General features: G+C 36.3%; 1 protein-coding gene across 6 annotated transcripts in view; it reads left to right on the forward strand.

The window, feature by feature from the left end:
- MKLN1 (muskelin 1) overlaps positions 1–21,381 on the forward strand; it is a 377,726-nt gene that overhangs the window by 340,828 nt on the left and 15,517 nt on the right. For all 6 annotated transcript variants that reach the window (XM_069588394.1, XM_069588395.1, XM_069588398.1 and 3 more), the window contains 4 exons: positions 10,961–11,108; positions 12,084–12,198; positions 14,041–14,180; positions 20,184–20,286. In XM_069588394.1, coding sequence (XP_069444495.1) covers positions 10,961–11,108; positions 12,084–12,198; positions 14,041–14,180; positions 20,184–20,286 — 506 coding nt within the window. The remainder of the gene's footprint in view (positions 1–10,960; positions 11,109–12,083; positions 12,199–14,040; positions 14,181–20,183; positions 20,287–21,381) is intronic.

The raw sequence follows: 21,381 nt of genomic DNA on the forward strand, positions 1-21,381 counted from the left end.
TCATACATATGCAGAATCTTAAAAAAATGATACAAATTGCACTTATTTATGAAACAGAAACAGACTCACAGACTTAGAGAACCAATTTTTGGTTATCAGAGGGCCAGTGTCATGGGGGAGGGATAGATTAGAAGTTTGGGATTGACAGGTGTGCACTACTTTATATTCAAAATAGATAACCAACAGACCCACTAATTAGCACAGAGAATTCTCAGTAAATAGTAATAACCTAAATGGGAAAATAATTTGAAATGAGACACTCATATATATGGGAAAGGAAAAGATATAGAGAAGAACTGTGCAAGTACCAACATCTTAACAGCAATTCCAGGAGAAGACAAAAATGAAATTTTAAGAAGATGAAATAATTGAAGAAATAAAGATAATTGAAGAGATAGTTTCCTAGAATTCAAAGATAAAAGGCTTCAGATTGGTGAAAGGGTTTATAGTATGCTAAATGGGAAAAATAAGGGAGAACACATACTTAAGACATATTTATTAAAGTAAAATTAGGAATGTTAAAGATGTAAAGCAAATTCTTAAAGATTTCAGAGAAAGAGTTGGTGGTCTGTAGGGAACAAGATAGCTAGGTATCATTTCAACAGCAAAGTGAATGGAAGAAAATAGTAAACTTTGAAAATACTCAAGGAAAATGTCTATGAACCAAGCAATTTATATCCTCCTAACTTTCATATGATGATAAAATAAAATATTATCAGATGTTTTTGCCTTAAAGTTTACCAAATGAAGACCCATATTGAAACCCATTTGAAAGCGAGACATGAGAAATCTAGAGGTGAGAGGTGGTAATCAAATTATCTTGAGGAAATTTATTATTGACTGAAGGAAAACATTAGGATCAAAATTCTAAGCATCCAAATATGACAGAGGGGGAAGGGGCACTATATAAATTCAAGTGTTGTGATTGGACTTACAGAGGAAAAAATGTTCTACATTATTAAAACTTTTTCATTCCAAAATGTCTTATACACAGTGCATAAGACCTAATGGGCCTTCATTTCCTTTCAAGCTTCCTTTTCTTTTCCTGTGTCATATATCACATATATAGACTTCCCTGGTGGCTCAGATGGTAAAACATCTGCCTACAGTGTGGGAGACCTGGGTTTGATCCTGGGTTGGGAAGATCCCCTGGAGAAGGAAATGGCAACTCACTCCAGTATTCTTGCCTGGAGAATCCCATGGACACAGTCCACAGTGTCGCAAAGAATCGGCCACGACTGAGTGACTTCACTATCACTGAATCACTGCCACTGTTTCTTCTAACCCATGTCGTTCTTTTTGTTGGATTCATTTTTGTTTAGTTGGACTAGCTCCTCAAAGAATTTTTTCAGATGCAGTCATCAGTATAAACTTAACTATATTTGCTGGTCCAAAAATTCCTTTGTTTTGCCCTCACTATTGGGATTGCTAGTTTAATAGGAAATAGAATTTTTAGTTCCATATCTTTATTTCCAAGAAAAATTTTGTTAATTGCTTAGTTATATTCTAGCATTCTTTATTACTGATAAAAGGTCTAATGTTAGTTTGATACTTATTCCTCTGTATATAATAACCTGCTTTTACTCTCTGGAAGCTTTTAGAATTTTCTTTTAATCCCTGAATTTTTGAAATTTCACTGGGAGATGTGTGTATATGTGTGTGCTTAGTACCCCAGGCTCTTTCAAACAGAACACCCACTTCTTTTGTTCAGGAAAATTTTATTTCTTTTTTCTACATTATTTCATTTCTCCTTCTGGTGTACTTTTCAGAGAAATTTTTTACTTCCATGGGTTTATCCTCTGTGTCCCTTAACATTTTTCTATATCTTAATCATAATTTCTATATCTTTATGCTATACTAATAATTTGTCAGTTATATCTTGAAATGACTGACTTTGTTTTTACTATACACATTTTGTTTTCATTCTATTTGGTTTTCTGTTATAGTTTTACTTTTTAAAGTCTTTTCATAATCTCTGCCTCTTTTTTGTGGAAGTTTATTTTTGTGTTATACATGTAATATTTTCTTTACTTTCTACAAGGATAATGAGTTTGTGTTTTTTCTTCAGAGTTCTGTTCCTTTCTGTGATTTATTTTTTCTTGTTGTTCTGTTTGTTCATCTAGGTCCCTCTCTTTACATTGCTGATTTTTTTTTCTTATATTATCATGTGATTCTTATCTAAACATCAAAATTCTTTAATAAAGGGCTATATTAGTTAAAGAAGGTAGTTGACAGTGGTTTCCTGTGCATTGTATGTCTCTTTTTTTTTCAGTAGACATCTCACTTTAACCAGACTCTGACTGACAGTTTTGCAGCCTTTCTTACAGGATGCAAGCTTATATGCATGCAGGCTTTCTTACAGGATGCATAAACTGAGGATAGGAAGGCAGGCTGGGACATGCACATGGTTATCAAAGCACAGCTGCCTTGTTTCCTATCTTCACCTAGCGTCTGTGGTGAAGATTTGGAGGCACTAAAGCTCTGCTCTCATTCTTGCTCAGGCCCCTTTGTCCTTATTATAAGCTCCCCACAGGAGTCTTTCTCAGGGTCCACTCCTGCTTTTTGTATTTGATAATTTACTCAGAAATTTACCATCTTATATTGCTAGTGGGTTGGGTTCTCTTCCTTGGCTGTGATTTCTTTGTCAGTATAATCCCAACTGCTGTTTCTCAAGATACCTCAGAATTTCTTATCTGTTGGTACTTTCTTGACATTTCCAGTCCTGTTTTTTTGTTTTTCTTTTGGCTAGAATTCTGCCATTTCAAGTGGGATGCTGGGAAGGAAGAAAAATGTGGTTAAGGTTTAGCTTGCTATCTAAAACCAAAAGCCCCAACCTTTTGATTTAATAAGCAGCAGCTGTTGGTAGTAAAAATTCAACTCTAAAATGCCTACTAGGGCTAGACCATAATTTTTGGTTTCTGTATATATGTAACATTTAACATGTAATTTTCTTTAGTAAGAATTCATAAAATCTTTGCTTAAAATGAAAAGTAAGTTTTTTTTCTTCTGTTTACAAAGGAGATAACAAATTCAGACTTCTTTTGAAGGTAGATATGAAAAACTTTATTTTTTTTAATTGAATTACAATGCTGTATTAGTTTCTGGTACAGCAAAATGATTCCATCATATCCTTTTCCATTATAGATTATTCAGGATACTGAATATAGTTCCCTGTGCCATAAGTAGGACCTTGTTGTTTATTTTGGATGTAGTGATTTGTATCTGCAAATCCCAAACTCCTAGTTTATCCCTTCCTACCCTTTCTCCTTTGGTAACCATAAGTTTGTTTTCTGTCTGTGAGTCTGGTCCTGTTCTCTGAATATGTTCATTTGTGTCATATTTTAGATTCCACATATAAGTGATGGTATTTGTCTTTTTCTAAAGACTTCACTTAGTATAACAATTGCTAGGTGCATCCGTGTTGCTGTTGTCATTGTTCAGTCACTAAGTCTTGTCCAGCTCTTTGCGACCCCGTGAACTGTAGCATGCCAGGCTTCCTTGTCCTTCACTATCTCCCAGAGTTTGCTCAAACTCATGTCTACTGAGTCGGTGATGCCATCCAACCATCTCAACCTCTGTCTCCCTCTTCTCCTGCCCTCAGTCTTTCTGGCATCAGGGTCTTATCCAATGAGTCAGCTCTTCGCATCAGGGAGCCCAGAGTATTGGCACCTCAACTGCAACATCAATCCTTCAAATGAATATTCAGGGTTAATTTCCTTTAGGATTGACTAGTTTGATCTCCTTGTAGTCCAAGAGACTCTTCAGAGTCTTCTCCAGCATTAAAGTTCAAAAGCATCAATTCTTTGGTGCTCAGCCTTCTTTATGGTCCAACTCTCATATCTGTACATGACTACTAGAAAAACCATAACTTTGACTATATGGATTTTTGTTGATAAAGTGATGTCTCTGCTTTCTAATATACTGTCTAGGTTTGTCATAGCTTTTCTTCCAAGGACCAAGCATCTTTGAATTTTGTTGCTGCAGTCACTGTCCGCAGTGACTTTGGAGCCCAAGAAAATGAAATCTGTCACTGTTAATTAACACTTTTCCCCCATCTGTTTGCCACAAAGTGTTGAGACTGGATGGCCATGATCTTAGTTTTTTGAATGTTTGAGTTTTAAGTCAGCTTTTTCACTCTCCTTTTTCACCTTCATTTAGAAGTTCTTTAGTTCCTCTTTGCTTTCTGCCAGTAGGGTAGTATCATCTGCATATCTGAGGTTGTTGATACTTCTTCTGGCAGTCTTAATTCCAGCTCGTGATTCATCCAGCCCAGTCTTTTGCATGATGTACTCTGCGTATGAGTTAAATAAGCAGGGTGACAGTATACAGCTTTGACGTACTTCCTTTCTCAATTTTGAATCAGTCTGTTGTTCTGTGTCCAGTTCTAACTGTTGTTCCTTGTCCTGCATACAGTATTCTCAGGAGACAAATAAGGTGGTCTAGTATTTCTAACAGTGGAAACAGTGACAGACTTTATTTTTGACAGGCTCCAAAATCACTGCAGATGGTGACTGCAGTCATAAAATTAAAAGACACTTACTCCTTGGAAGAAAAGTTATGACCAACCTAGACAGTGTATTTAAAAGCAGAGACATTACTTTGCTGACAAAGGTCCGTCTAGTCAAAGCTATGGTTTTTCCAGTAGTCATGTATGGATTTGAGAGTTGGACTATAAAGAAAGCTGAGTGCCAAAGAATTGATGCTTTTGAACTGTGGTGTTGGAGAAGACTCTTGAGAGTCCCTTGGACTGCAAGGAGGACCAAGGAAAGGAAAGGAAATCAGTCCTGAATATACATTGGAAGGACTGATGTTGAAGCTGAAACTCCAATACTTTGGCTACCTGAGGCAAAGAGCTGACTCATTTGAAAAGACCCTGATGCTGGGAAAGATTGAAGGCAGGAGAAGGGGAGGACAGAGGATGAGATGGTTGAATGTCATCACTGACTTAATGGACATGAGTTTAAGTAAACCCTGGGTGTTGGTGATGGAAGGGAGGCCTGGTGTCCTGCAGTCCATGGGGTCGCAAAGAGTTGGACAGAACTAAGCGGCTGAACTGAACTGAGTATTCCTATCTCTTTAAGGATTTTCCACTCTTTTCCACTCTTTGATGTGATCCACATAGTCAAGGGGTTTAGTGTAGTCACTGAGGCAGAAGTAGATGTTTTTCTGGAGCTCTCTTGCATTCTTTATGATCCACCCGATGTTGACAACTAGATCTCTGGTTCCTCTGCTTTTTCTAAATCCAGCCTGTACATCTGGAAGTTCTTGGTTCATGTTCTGCTGAAGCCTAGCTTGAAGGATTTTGAGCATAACCTTACTAGCATGTGAAATGATTGGAGTTGTCTGATAGTTTGAGCATTCTTTGGCATTGCCTTTCTTTGGGATTGGAATGAAGACTGACCTTTTCCAGTCCTGTGGCCACTGCTGTGTGTTCTAAATTTGCTGGCATATTGAGTGTGGCAGTTTAGCAGCATCATCTTTTAGAGTTAGAAATAGCTCAGCTGGAATTCCATCACCTCCACTAGCTTTGTTCATAGTGATGCTTCTTAAGGCCTGCTTGACTTCCCATTCCAGGATGTCTGGCTCTAGGTGAGTGATGACACCATCGTGATTATCTGGGTCATTAAGATCTTTTTTAATATAGTTATTCTGTGTATTCTTGCCACCTCTTCTTAAACTCTTCTGCTTCTGTTAGGTCCTTGCCGTTTCTGTCCTTTATTGTGCCCATCTGTCTATGAACAGTATGAAAAGGCAAAATCCATGTTGCTACAAATGGCATTATTTCATTCTTTTTGTGGCGGAGTCGTGTTTATATATATTTCTACACACATACACATACATCTTCTTTATCCTTTTACCTGTTAGTGGACATTTAGATCTCTTCCATGTCTTGGTTATTGAAAATATTGTTTCTATGAATACTGGGGTGGGTGTATCTCTTCAAATTAGAGGAAAAGCTTTATTTTTATTGGTTTCTTACTGAAATGTTCTTTGAATTGTTAGTGTCTGTAGAGTGGAATGGAAATAGGAATTAAACTTAAGTACAATTTGTAAAATTTAAGTGAAAGGCCATTAACATAGATGCATTCAGTGTAAGTTTGAATTAACCCTTAATTTTAGGAACTCTTTAGATATAAGTTTTCATTTTTAGTTTTTAGAGAAAAAATACTTTAATCTCTAGTTTTAGTTTGTAACTAAATGATTTTAAAACATAGGGTTTTTTAAGTGCCACTAAAATTGTCTTTTGAAACCTGAATTATCTTTCCATGTAAATAGCAGCATTTCAAATATTAATGTAAAATTTTGTCCTTGAGAAATTTGAGAGGATGTGTGAATTTTTCACTTATTACTAAAAGTTCCCAGTATGTATACCCAGATTTTTTTTTATATATTTTGATTTAGATTGTTCTTCTTTTCTTATAACTATAAAAGCAATATATATTGGATGTTTTCATATTATACAGTTAGAAAGTTAAAATGTCCTAACTTCCCCCTCTCCAGTAACTATTATTTTTATGTACTTTCATATTTTTTTCTATTCACATGTATGTAAATATTTTATATGTGAACATTTTTCTTGTCACTAGTATGCAATAAAAATTATATTTGTAAAGATCTGTAAACTTAAGAATTAGTAGAAATTCTGTCCTTGAGAGATTTTGCATTTGAATGTTTTAGAGTAAAATATTTGAAAACCTCCAAAAATTTCAGTGAAACATTTTTACTGTTATTTTTCACAAGTTTCCATTCCAAGTCTCTCTTAAGCCAGTTCAGAGAGTTTTATATTTCTGTGCTGATGGAAATAAATGCTTGTTTATTGATACTTCCTTCCTGCTTTTGTTCATTCCACTCTATTGCATTCTTAACAGCCTCCTGATTGATCTCTGTGTCTCAGGATCCTCTCACTGTGCCTGTCTCTGCTGCACACTCATTGTTGGTAGACATGTCAAATGATGCTGTGACCCAGTGGGCAAAAGGGGGTGGGAAATGACTCCTGATGGGTACAGGGTTTGTTTTTGGAGTGATGAAAATATTCTAAAATTAGATTATGATGATATTTTTACAGTGGATATTAAAAAAAAAAAAACCAGCTATGTAAATAGCTGAATCACATGGTATTTGGTTAATATTCAGTAAAGTTGTTTAAAAAGCCAATAAAAGATTTAAATATATAAGTCTGATGCAAAAATCAGTGTTACATAGAGTAAAAGGCATATTGTATGTGAAAGAGCAAAGAAATGGGAAGTATATGTTTTCTAATATGCTTTATAATCAAAGTAATTTTTATAATTCTTATAATACACATTTGGTAAACATGGAAGTCTTGCCTCCCTAAGTATTGTAAACTGGCCCACTGCTTTTGTTTTTAAGAAGGAACACTTGTCATTTTTTTCATGTGTTACAAAGCTGCTTCTAGGTAAAAATGTGACAGTATGGACGAGGAAGCATGTAAAACTTGGTCTTACATCCCTCTGCATTCTTCCTTGCCTTGTGTAGCCCAGGACTCCTTTATTGTCCTCTTAGTGACTCCAGCCCTGTTTTAGTATAATTCAAAATCTCTTTCCCACTCTACTGATTTTCATTCCACCCAGAAATTTCCATTTCCTCAGTCGGTCCTTATTTAAGGTAAGCAGTTTGCTGCATTCATTTATAAGTCATATATCTCTGATATTTGCATTTTAAAAGATTATAGAATAGAGATTAGCAGATGTTTGCTGTGAAGAACCAGCTGTAATTATTGCCATTGTAGCTACTCAACCTTGCTATTGTGGGGTGAAATCGGCCACAGACACAGTGTGAATGATTGACTGAGGCCTGATTTGAATCTAAGCAAATCAGATGGAGCCATAGTTTGTCAACCTATGCTATAGAATTCTAAATGGAATGAAGAAATTTAAGGGCAAAAAATTTAGGCAGTTATGTCCTCTGCTTCTACCATTAATGAAAATGATTTCATTTCTTTACTGTTTTATCTTCCAAGATTATCTGAGGAACAGATCAGAACCAAGGTACTTTTGAAAGTTTACCAGGGTTTAATTAGAAAATACCAGGCTTTACATGACCACTAAAAACGGTGTAGAATGAGAGTTGAGGTTATTATTAAGGTTAGGATGGTGTATGTGTGTATTAAGATAAATGTATTTTTCTATGGATGCATATGTTACATATGTGTGTGTGCATACAGTTTTTACTATATTTACTGTGGGGTACATTTGGATAGTCTCTAAAATATTCCTAACAAATTTATTGAATATGAATATAAAAGATAGATGAATTAAACTAGGAAAAAGTCAATATTGCATTATTTGACCCTACTAAAGTAGATAAAGACAAATGAGTATCGGTGTGGTTAGCATCTGCTTCTGTATTATTATGGATTGATTGAGATGTTTTACTTCAAGCTGATGTTTGTGTAGTTTTTCCAGCGTATGATACTTGTTCATGTATAAAAGAAATTTAATACTGTAACAATGACATTGTTTTTAGATCTGTGGCAAGTATGTTGTCAATCACAAAATTATATTTCTACTACTGTGCAGATCACAATAAAGTGGAAAATTCTGAAAGAGATGGGAATACCAGATCACCTGACGAGCCTCTTGAGAAACTTGTATGCAGGTCAGGAAGCAACAGTTAGAACTGGACATGGAAAAACAGACTGGTTCCAAATAGGAAAAGGAGTACGTCAAGGCTGAATATTGTCACCCTGCTTATGTAACTTATATGCAGAGTACATCATGAGAAATGCTGGGCTGCAAGAAGCACAAGCTGGAATCAAGATTGCCAGGAGAAATATCAGTAACCTCAGATATGCAGATGACACCACTCTTATGGCAGAAAGTGAAGAAAACTAAAAAGCCTTTTGATGAAAGTGAAAGAGGAGAGTGAAAAAGTTGGCCTAAAGCTCAACATTCAGAAAACGAAGATCATGGCATCCAGTCCCATCACTTCATGGGAAATAGGTGTTTTTGGGGGGCTCCCAAATCACTGCAGATGGTGACTGCAGCCATGAAATTAAAAGATGCTTACTCCTTGGAAGGAAAGTTATGACCAACCTAGTTAGCATATTGAAAAGCAGAGACATTACTTTGCCAACAAAGGTCCATCTAGTCAAGGCTATGGTTTTTCCAATGGTCATGTATGGATGTGAGAGTTGGACTGTGAAGAAAGCTGAGTGCTGAGGAATTGATGCTTTTGAACTGTGGTGTTGGAGAAGACTCTTTGAGAGTCCCTTGGACTGCAAGGAGATCCAACCAGTCCATTCTAAAGGAGATCAGCCCTGGGATTTCTTTTGAAGGAATGATGCTAAAGCTGAAACTCCAGTACTTTGGCCACCTTATGCGAAGAGTTGACTCATTGGAAAAGACTCTGATGCTGGGAGGGATTGGGGGCAGGAGGGATTGGGGGCAGGAGGAGAAGGGGACGACCGAGGATGAGATGGCTGGATGGCATCACTGACTCGATGGACGTGAGTCTGAGTGAAGTCCGGGAGTTGGTGATGGACAGGGAGGCCTGGCGTGCTGCAGTTCATGGGGTCGCAAAGAGTCAGACACGACTGAGCTACTGAACTGAACTGAACTGAATGTTTCCAAGTAACCATAGTGAGAAGATTTGCATTTGCCATATCAGTGTTTTGCAAATTACTGGGTATTGCAGAATGACCATCACTCATTTAATGGGTTTCTCAGGAAAATATTTTCTCATAAAATTGACTCTAAACAAAGATCATGGCATCCAATCCCATCACTCCATGGGAAATAGATGGAGAAACAGTAGAAACAGTGTCAGACTTTATTTTTTTCAGCTCCAAAATCACTGCAGATGGTGATTGCAGCCATGAAATTAAAAGACACTTACTCCTTGGAAGAAAAGTTATGACCAACCTAGATAGCACAGTCAAAAGCAGAGACATTACTTTGCCGACTAAGGTCCGTCTAGTCAAGGCTATGGTTTTTCCAGTAGTCATGTATGGATGTGAGAGTTGGACTGTGAAGAAGGCTGAGCGCCAAAGAATTGATGCTTTTGAACTGTGGTGTTGGAGAAGACTCTTGAGAGTCCCTTGGACTGCAAGGAGATCCAACCAGTCCATTCTGAAGGAGATCAGGCCTGGGATTTCTTTGGAAGGAATGATGCTAAAGCTGAAACTCCAGTACTTTGGCACCTCATGCGAAGAGTTGACTCATTTGAAAAGACTCTGATGCTGGAAGGGTTTAGGGGCAGGAGAAGAAGGGGACGACAGAGGATGAGATGGCTGGATGGCATCACTGACCTGATGAACACGAGTCTGAGTGAAGTCCAGGAGTTGGTGATGGACAGGGAGGCCTGGCGTGCTGCGATTCATGGGGTCGCAAAGAGTTGGACACGACTGAGCGACTGAACTGACTGACTGAGGGAGTCCAAACCACTCTGGAAAACAAAATGGCATATTTTACCCCCAAATATGTATTTTTCTTGGAAACTTTGTCATTTCATTATATGTCTTGAACAGGTATTTTAGATGACTTTGACTTTATTAAACAAACCTGTGTGTCAAATTTTTGTTTTTCTTAGTCAAGATTGAAATATTTTGTCTCTGCTATTAAATTAGAACCAGTCAAGAGAATAAATCAGTTAAATAAAGCATTTCCCCTTCCCTCAATAAAAATAATTATATTGGACACTTGTTCTACCTCTTTTCTCCTTCTGACTCCATCCTGATAGTTATCATTCATTTATTTCAGCAAATAGTTGAGTAACTGTTACATGCCTGGCAGTTGTTTTAGGTACTGGGAACAAAACAGTGATCCAAACCACCTTTGCCCTTATAGAGCTTATGTTTTAGAGTGAGGAGAGGGCAATAAACACTTGATTGTTGTTTAATATAAAAGTTATATCATATGTTAGAAGGTAAGTGCTGAAGTAGTACTAACCTGTTACCTAATATTAACACTGTCCTCTTATTTTCTCTTTCAATTTATAGTTCCAATGACAGGATTCACACAGAGAGCAACTATTGATCCAGAGCTGAATGAAATACATGTCTTATCTGGACTCAGCAAAGACAAGGAAAAGAGGGAAGAGAATGTCAGAAATTCATTCTGGATTTATGATATTGTAAGAAATAGTTGGTAAGTAGCTCTTGTCTGTGTTGAAATCCCTGTGTAACATTTCTTTGAGGTTGAGGTTGAGGTTGTTGGTTTATTCAGAAGAAGAGGGAGGTAGAAGGCTTACCTAGTTTGCGATGTCATGTATTTTAATATCAGTATTAGGGATTGGAAGAGTCAGTATTGGTGCCCATGTTTACAATGATGTCCAGCAATGGATTTTACCTCTGAATTTTTCAGTTAGTAGATATCTCCTGGTTGAGCATCAGGAGAATTATATTTTAGTCTAGCTTTTGCTACCATGTAGATGAGTAAACTTGAGAACAATGTATTTTTAATGTTCCCAGGCCTTTTTTAGTTTTTATGAAGTGAAGCAGTTTGACTAGAGCAAGATTGAGAGAAGGGGTGTATTATTATTTAGCATATTCAAACCTAGGACCCTTTTGTCACAGAGCACCTCACAGAACTGCTATACGTTTTTCTTTGAAAAACACTGACCTAGAGGACCCAGCTCTAATGTTCTGTAGTACTACCTAAGTGAATATTCTCCAGAACAGAGGAACTTCTGAGAACTTCCATTCAGTAATGGAAGGTGATGCTCGGCAACTAAGGGATTTGTTATCTTCTAAATAGGACATTTATTTATAGTAAGAATGAAAGCAATCTGTTGTGAGTTTTTATTTTATAATAGATAAATATGATATCATCTCTTTCAACCTTTGGTTTAAGCCTTCATATATGCTGATCCTATTTCATAACACAAAGTAGGTTGTTCTTAAATGAGATTTTGATGGACATTAAAGAACTTCAGAACTCAGTTCTAACAAATTCGGATTATTTTATATGAGAGTGACCAGAACTTTAAGATTTGATGTGAACAAATTTATAATCTTTTGTTGGTAATTAGACATTGCATTAATTTGCTTGCTACAATTATATTAACCTTATGTGTACTGCTAATTTTCTAGGATAGAATGCCTTAAAAGCAATGTCTTGCAGGTCTTGTGTCTATAAGAATGATCAAGCTGCAAAGGATAATCCAAGTAAAAGTCTTCAGGAGGAAGAACCATGTCCAAGATTTGCCCATCAGCTTGTATATGATGAATTACACAAGGTATCCTAACTACATTGACCGGTAAACTTTCTATGATGTACAATCAGAAAGAATCTCAAAATAACTGTTTCTGATTATTTTCAGTAGATCTGAATAAAAATAACCAACATTTACTAGAATATGTAGCACAGATATCACTTCTCCCTGAAATTCCTTAAAAGAATAAACATTTTTGCATAATCCATAGTTCCTGACACATTTCTTATGAAAATGGCCAGTGGCTATTGCTTCTTAGCTGCATAGATCTGATATATAGCATGGCCTATTGTTTCTATAATATGAATATTCAAGTAGAAGATACACAGTTTTCAGCACTTGTATACCTTTTTCCATGATATGAAAAGATATATATAACTTCCTGATTTTAGATTTTCCCATTGTGTAAGAAATCTTTATTTTCCCTATGATTGACATATCTATTCCATCAGCCTTGTGAAAATAGTTCTGAATTCTGAAGTTTTCGTGTCACTAAGTGTTTAGTGTGGTTTCTTTAGGTATTTCTCCCTTAAACTTTACATATAGTTTAATGATTGGGCTCAGATTATATAGTAAATTCCTGACAGAACCGTATTCTCTCTGTTAAATTCTCAATCATTTGAGATCTTTAGGTAAATGATACCATTCAAATAACTAAAACCCCTTTCTCTGAGAGTCTCCCAAAGTGAAGGTTAAATGAATTCCCATCTATAGGATAGAAATAATATCTCTGTTGTATAACACTGCTGATTATAAATGTTTCAAAATATCAAAAAATGCTTTACCACTTTGAATACAGAATATTACTAAACCTTTAATAGTGTTATTATGCCATTATTGCATTCCTTTCACATTTCTTGTGTGGTATTGTCAGGGGAGCGTGTAATTTCCTCATTCTGTCTTGCCACAGCAAAAATTGAAGTGGCAGACCAGTGTTACAGCTTGGTTACAGCTCAGTTTAAGCAGTGGACTAGTGCTACAGCTCAGTTACAGCTCAGTTTTATTTGGCAAGCAAGGGAAAATGCATCCTCTAGGAGTGATGGTGGGCCAACCCAAAAGAAGCGTTGGGCTCAATTTTGACTCCTCTTTTTATATGACTTTTCTCCTCCCCCTGAGCCTGCCCTGTGTAAATTGGGCTAGCCAGGAGGGCTGTTTGCTTCACCTGAGGTTCTCACTCCAGTCCTTGGAACTTCCTTTGTTCTGTTTTTGTGGGCTTTTTCGTTTCTTTGTCTTTTAGCCACTGCTATATTGGACTCCTGTTTCCTATTCTAACTATCTAACAGTATTAATTATATGATAGAATAATATTTTAAAAGTTATTTCACAAATAGTACATCTCATTTAATATTCAACATTAGGGCTAATATTCAGTTATATTCATATTGAAACATATTCAACAAAAGTTAAGATGCTAAAAATTTTTAAACTTCTAGCTATTTTTGACCTTCAGTAATTCAACTTGTGTGTCAGTTTTTTTAAAAGATGATTTTTTATTATGATCGACACTTGATTAACTTGATAATCCCCATTATTTGTTGCCTAAGCAAACTGTATCTTAGAATAGCTTCTTACTACCATTGCTCTATTTTTCTGTCTTTCATTTTCAGTGTAACTGTGGTAATACAGCTTACTTTAACATGAAATGTCATTTAAGGAAGTAATTACAGTACTTTAAAGTAAAATGAAAACTTGAGAAAAATCAGAGGAAGCCTTTGGTAGACATGCAGGAATGTTTTAGTTTTTTTGTATGAGTAAAGCTAAACAAGTTACATGTTATACACTACTACCAAAATGAAGAAATTTTACTACGACTTTACTGAGTATGCATGCATTTTTAAAATATCTGATTTGCTTTATTTATTATAGGTTCATTATTTATTTGGTGGGAATCCAGGAAAATCATGCTCCCCAAAGATGAGATTAGATGACTTCTGGTCACTGAAATTGTGTAGGCCTTCAAAAGATTACTTACTGCGGCATTGCAAGTACCTCATAAGAAAACACAGGTATAAAAATAATTCACTAAAAACTTTCATTTAGCATAATCAGCTATTGTTGATATTACCTAAGCTTTGGAGATGTGACTTTATCTTTGGAAATTTAGTGACACGACAGTGTAAATATTGTGAAGATCGTGACTTTTGTAAATGCCCTGTTACTCTCCTTATTTTTTTCTTTCTTTTTTAAAGAAAGGTACAAAGTGAAGATAGATCTTAATGCTAAAAGTTATTAAAGATAAGCAAGGATATATTGCAGCTGTCAAAATAATGGAAAAAGTTTCTATGAACATGATGAACTTACCTTCAAGTAACTCAAGGCCTAACCCACGACAAATAATATCATTTCTAGAATTATTGGCATTTGACTGACCTATTGTTGATTCTCTTAACAGTAAATATGATGATATAGTTGACTAAATACTCTCTTTATACTTTGATGTTTCAGAATACAATTTAAAATATTATAGTTTTGCATCATTACTTTTGCAATATAATTTCAAAATCATGTAATCAAACATTTTCATATATATCTCCTCAGTCTTGTTTGTTTTTTAGCCTTAGCAAATGATAAGCTACTGAAAAATGTAGAAAAATACATCTGTTCCCTTGGTTGCTAATAGTGTTAGATTGTAATTAAAATTTACAGTTTGGGGGGAGAGACAGCTTTTAATGATGATAATAGGTACCATAGATTGCCGGGAGAAATATCAATAACCTCAGATATGCAGATGACACCACCTTTATGGCAGAAAGTGAAGAGGAACTAAAAAGCCTCTTGATGAAAGTGAAAGAGGAGAGTGAAAAAGTTGGCTTAAAGCTCAACATTCAGAAAATGAAGATCATGGCATCTGGTCCCATCACTTCATGGGAAATAGATGGGGAAACAGTGTCAGACTTCATTTTTTGGGGGCTCCAAAATCACTGCAGATGGTGATTGCAGCCATGAAATTAAAAGATGCTTACTCCTTGGAAGAAAAGTTATGACCAACCTAGATAGCATATTGAAAAGCAGAGACATTACTTTGCCAACAAAGGTCTGTCTAGTCAAGGCTGTGGTTTTTCCTGTGGTCATGTATGGATGTGAGAGTTGGACTGTGAAGAAAGCTGAGCGCCAAAGAATTGATACTTTTGAACTGTGGTGTTAGCGAAGACTCTTTGAGAGTCCCTTGGACTGCAAGGAGATCCAACCAGTCCATTCTAAAGGAGATCAGCCCTGGGATTTCTTTGGAGGAAATGATGCTGAAGCTGAAACTCTAATACTTTGGCCACCTCATGCAAAGAGTTGACTCATTGGAAAAGACTCTGATGCTGGGAGGGATTGGGGGCAGGAGGAGAAGGGGACGACAGAGGATGAGATGGCTGGATGGCATCACTGACTCGATAGACTGAGTGATGGATGGAGTCTGAGTGAACTCTGGGAGTTGGTGATGGACAGGGAGGCCTTCGTGCTGTGATGCATGGGGTCGTAAAGAGTCGGACACGACTGAGTGACTGAACTGAACTGAACTGATGAACAATTTTTGTATGCTAAAGCCTGCATGTTATTTGCACAATAAGTCAGTGGAGAAGTTACTGTTAGAGTTACTCTTTTTGTAAAAGAGGAAATGGAGCCATTTTTAAGTGGATTGTGTAACTCATCTAAGGTCATTCAGCTGTGACAGCAGGATTTGATCCTGAGTATTCTGACTCCAGAGTTTTTACCACTTCACCACCACCGCCGCTTCCACTTCATACACATATGTATATACACAGACATGCATACTTATGTGTATTTATATGTTTATTATATAATTATGTATTATATTTTATTAATATATAGAATAAAATTAAAACCTCTGTGTAGGTATAAAATAGATTTTTATTTCTTTATCATATCATGTTTACCTGTTATTTCTTACTCTGCTTTCACAAGTTGTGCTTAAGAAACAAATTGATGAGAGATATGAGGTGCTTCTGTTGCTTTGTCATTACTATGAATTAAGTATTTCCTGTAGAATCTGTAGGAGAAAGGGGCTGAACTATCACATTGGATGGATAGCAACATTCTGTCTTATTAGCAACATTTAAGCTTAAAGTACCTTCCAGTCTAGTTCCAGTTCAGTCACTCAGTTGTGTCCGACTCTTTACTACTGCATGAATTGCAGCACGCCAGGCCTCCCTGTCCATCACCAACTGCCAGAGTTTACTCAGACTCACGTCCATCGAGTTGGTGATGCCATCCAGCCATCTCATCCTCTTGTTGTCCCCTTCTCCTCCTGCCCTCAATCCCTCCCAGCATCAGGGTCTTTTCCAATGAGTCAACTCTTTGCATGAGGTGGCCGAAGTATTAGAGTTTCAGCTTTAGCATCAGTCCTTCCAAAGAACACCCAGGACTGATCTCCTTTAGAATGGACTGGTTGGATCTCTTTGCAGTCCAAGGGACTCTCAAAGAGTCTTCTCCAACACCACAGTTCAAAAGTATCAATTCTTTGGCGCTCAGCTTTCTTCACAGTCCAACTCTCACATCTATACATGACCACTGGAAAAACCATAGCCTTGACTAGACGGACCTTTGTTGGCAAAGTAATGTCTCTGCTTTTCAATATGGATAGGTTGGTCATAACTTTCCTTTGGCTAATGTTATTTTGCATTGCTAAAATTTTGTTCCTTTGTATTTTACTTAATGTTAAACTTTGTTTTTAAAGGGATAAGACAGGTTTGGGAAAATCATAGTCAGTTTTTTGTTTTTTTCCTTCCCTACATCAGATACAACAACTATAGTTAGAATTTTGAGTTTGGTTTTTGAAAAAAATTTCCTGACCAAAAGCCCACTAGAGATTTAAAAGAGCTGTTTAGTACTATATGAAAAGAATTGGAATTTACTTGTAAATACTTCCCCTCTGGCCTTTAATTAGAAAAGTAATACATGGTTAATAAAGGATAAAAAAGTCCTCTCTCTCCACTGCAGTTGAATCATCCCTCATCCCACCATTCAGAAGTAATATTTTGGTTATGTATCCCATGAACTGTAGGTGCACAAAGAAATTTTTGTTGCTTTAACTAAAAAAGAGGAATCATCTTGCTTTGAATCTGATTTCTTTTAATAAGTGATGTATTATAAACATCTTATTCCTTACATTAGTAAATATAATCGCTACCTAGTGTTCTACTCTGTGTAATTTACATAACTAGTCTCCTTTTGTAGAATATTTAGATTATTTCTAACTTACTTGCAGTTATAAATAACAGAAATAACAGTGTGGTTAATGTTATCATGTAAGTCTGTGTGCTCCTCTGTGGCTTCTCTGGTGGCTCAGATGGTCAAGAATCAACCTGCAATCCAGGAGGCTTGGGTTCGATCCCTGGATCGGGAAGATCCTCTGGAGAAGGAAGTGGCAACACACTCCAGTATTCTTGTCTGGAGAATCTCATGGGCAGAGGTGTCTGGCAGGCTACATTATTTTTGATCTTTGGCAGTTTTTCTCCTTTAAAAATCTATCAGTGGGCAGGCAAAATGACAATTTATGGGAATCTGAAATACTATGAAATATTATGGCATCTTTTAAGTTTTAGATACAAAGCATCATTGTTAGTGACTTGTGCTAGTAAATGCACAAAGTGAGGCATGAAAGTGAATAAGGAAAATAATAATCAGTAACAAATTATTTAAATTTGTAATTATATGATGAAAGACTAGCAAATCTTGTGAGTGTGATTCATGAAATAAAGTGACTGAAGTTGAAAGACAGTTTTGTGTGATTGAGCAAATAATAAGCCTTTGAAATTTGTTACTATTTAGTTAAAATATAAATTTTAGTTAAAATACAAATTTGGAGGGAGACAAATTTGTGTTGACTGCCAAGAATGTGTCTTTGTTCTTAATGGTGCCACATGATACAGAAAATAAAGTGCCACTCTTCTGTAACATTCAAGTTTCCAAATATATGATTGGGGGATAGAAAGGGGCAAAAGAAAACCGTTATTGATAGGATTAGTCCCTTGTTCCTTTAGGTAGAGGGCACAGTTATTGGCTGAAATATAATTCTAGATGGCAGACATAAGTCCAGTAATAAGTTTTAGCAGGCTAACCAAAAAAGCTTAGGAAAAACACAACTTCCAGGAAAATGGATGCTTTTGCTGGATTTATTTAATAGAACCATAGATATGTGGTGATTAAGTTATCAGATTACAAAGGATAAAGACATACTTAGAGTATCTCACTGGAAAAGAAAGAGTATATCCAGAGAATTAAAGTACTTTCTTAGCACTTGAACATTGAGGCCTAATGAAGAATTGTTTAAGATACTGAGACAATTCTGATTAGCTAGAAGCTACTGAAGTAACTTTCCTTGTAATTGAGCCTTTCTCTTTCTGCTTCTCTCTGTCTGGTTTTCTTGTTCTACTTCCTGACTCTGTCTTCCCTTACGGCTTTGGTAGGTAGCTAGGTAGGAAGGGAGAGGATAGAAGGGAAAGGATCTATCATTTCTACCTGTTGCCTTCTGTGATTTGTGTTTTTGTGTTCTTGTGTATCTCTCATTCAGTTTCTCTAAGATCTTATCTTAGAGAAAGTTCCCTGGAGAGTGTATCCTGGAAAGAATTTTGCCAGACCACTTTATAAATGGCTCAGCAAGCTCAAGATGACTGCTTTTGGTTCAGGTGCCAAAACTAATTCATTGTGGACAGGATGGTAGTGTAACATGACTAAAACTCGCATCTGAGGGTTGTAAGGCTGGTGACAATCAGGGTATTATCTGATACAGGAAAACTGTAATATTTTGCCTGTCTTTGCCCCTCCTTGCAGGTACCCTTTCACTGAGGTTAGTTCTAAACACAGGAAATTGTTGATGCTGTCAGCTGAACATGGTCATAAAAGGCTCATTACTATTTTCCTTTTCCAAATGAAATGTAATGTCTTTTTTTTCCTTTTGTATAATACTTTGAAAAGCATACCAATTTTTTGGAAATAAATCCATATATAATTCTGTTACAAAAGGAATTATCATTATTTAAATATATAGTTGAAGCAGACTTTTAATTTAGGAGAGCTCGTTGTTTCCTTTCTGCTTTGGAATCAGAGAAACTTGAGTTTAATTCTGTTTCTGCTGCTTACTAGGTTTTAGCATGGCCAAATTCATTTACTGGGCAACAGTTCTTCATCTCTTTTGCTTTTTAAATGATCATCAACTTGTCATAGAGGTTATGTGAGGATAAATGAAATGATATATATAAGATGCTTGATATAGTATCTAGCACAAACAATTGATAAATGGTTAGTACAGTTGTTTTTGTTATTGTTATTACTGACTGAGATGTGAAAGTAGTCTCATTAAAAAATAATTAATCATTAAAAGAAACTATAGTCATTTTGGTTTCTGAAGTATCTGTTAAACACCTCCAGTGGAAAGTATGTGACGCAAATCTAGGAAAGTATTTTTATTTTATCCCTACTTAAGTTTTTATGAAACACACTTGACTGTTCTGTAGTTCTGTTATAAAAAATATTTGATACATCCACTGTGTTAGAAGTTGACTTAATCTTAGCTTATAGTTTTAAGAAGAGGGTAGTGAATGAGTGAAGTTGCTCAGTTGTGTCTAACTCTTTGCAACCCCATGGAACGTAACCTACCAGGCTCCTCTGTCCATGGGATTTTCCAGGCAAGAATACTGGAGTGGGTTGCCGTTTCCTTCTCCAGAAGATCTTCCCAACCCAGGGATTGAACCCGGGTCTCCCGCATTGTAGGCAGGCACTTTACTGTCTGAGCCACCAGGGAAGTCCCTAAGAGTAGGGTAGGATATGTTCTTATCTAGTCTCTAGCACCACAGCCTGGCATTACCATTGTTTCCAGAGGCTCCACATGTACACTGTTTATATAAGTGGCAGTATTCTTACTTCTGGATTCTTAAACACAGATTTTTTGTATATCCACAATATCTCCTCAGATACAGAGTATTTCACTCCAGATTTGAAAGACATTTCTGATGCTTTTTCATAACTCTAAAGCAATTACTATTCTTGTTTGCATTTTCTAGGTTTGAAGAAAAGGCCCAAATGGATCCCCTTAGTGCTCTGAAATATTTACAAAATGATCTTTATATAACGGTGGATCATTCAGACCCAGAAGAGACTAAAGAGGTAAAGGTGATAATAAACTTCAGAAATTGAACGTTTTAAAAGTTTCTAACTTACATTTGTTGACTTTGTTCTTGAGTGTTTAAAGGGAAGTAAGGAATATATGATAACACTAAATATTTTTAAAATGGTATGGAGCAGATGAAATAGAAATTGAATAGACATATTTCTATTTAATAATGTAAGATTCAAGTCAGAAACCTGTGATCCATTCAGAAAAGAATTCCAGGTATGAAGTTGTAACTTATACATTAGTGTTTGTATTGGGAAGGAAATAGAAAATTTTCCTTCTACCATAGTTCCATGCTTCTTTTACTTAAGGGTTATGTAACGTTCAGTATAAACTTTTTCTATCGGTACTCCAAAATCCCTTAAAAGAAGAAGGAAAACTCTCCTTTAATATAAGAAGAGAGTGAAGAGAGGTTGGTAGGAATAACATCTTTGCTGGCTTGATACTTAGTTATATGAATGTTGTAGCACTACAGTTTTACTATAGGCCTCAAGCTTTGTTCATCAGTAGCCCCTAAGCTTGAGAAATTAGTAACAGATCATTACTTTTCGGTTTTCTCTTTTGATACATAACGTGGGACGGAAGCAGCTGTTTGTAAGAATATTCTTAGGGTGTATCTGCTTATCCCTATTATGTGAATACACCTGCTGTGAGTTTCATGGTCTTACTAACGTTTCTTCCTGCTAACTTCTAAGACTCCTTTTGTCACTTCTTCCTTTCACCAGCTATTCTTGTTCATGCTTCATTCAACAGCATCTGAACTGCAGTCCATTTACCTTCATTCTCAGAATTGGTGACCATATGTGGTTCCCTTCCTTCATCTGTTTCCCTGTTAGCTGTTGCAGTGCTTTGGCTTCATAATAGCAACATCACACAGTGTTTTTCTCTGTTCAGCATTGACACAGATTTCAGATTTAATGTCGAATGACTTTCAGGCACCAGGTTCATTGTACTTTCAAGCAGAAGAGCCTGCATGTTCTTGGCACCAAAACAAATAAATATTCTTTCATAGTTGCCTACGATGAAAATAAGCCCCAGTTCTCTTACTCAGTATTGGTTACAGCCCTTCAGCAGGTGGAGGATCAGCA

This window comes from Ovis canadensis, chromosome 4, assembly GCF_042477335.2.
Source record: "Ovis canadensis isolate MfBH-ARS-UI-01 breed Bighorn chromosome 4, ARS-UI_OviCan_v2, whole genome shotgun sequence".
In the NCBI taxonomy this organism is placed as follows: domain Eukaryota; kingdom Metazoa; phylum Chordata; class Mammalia; order Artiodactyla; family Bovidae; genus Ovis; species Ovis canadensis.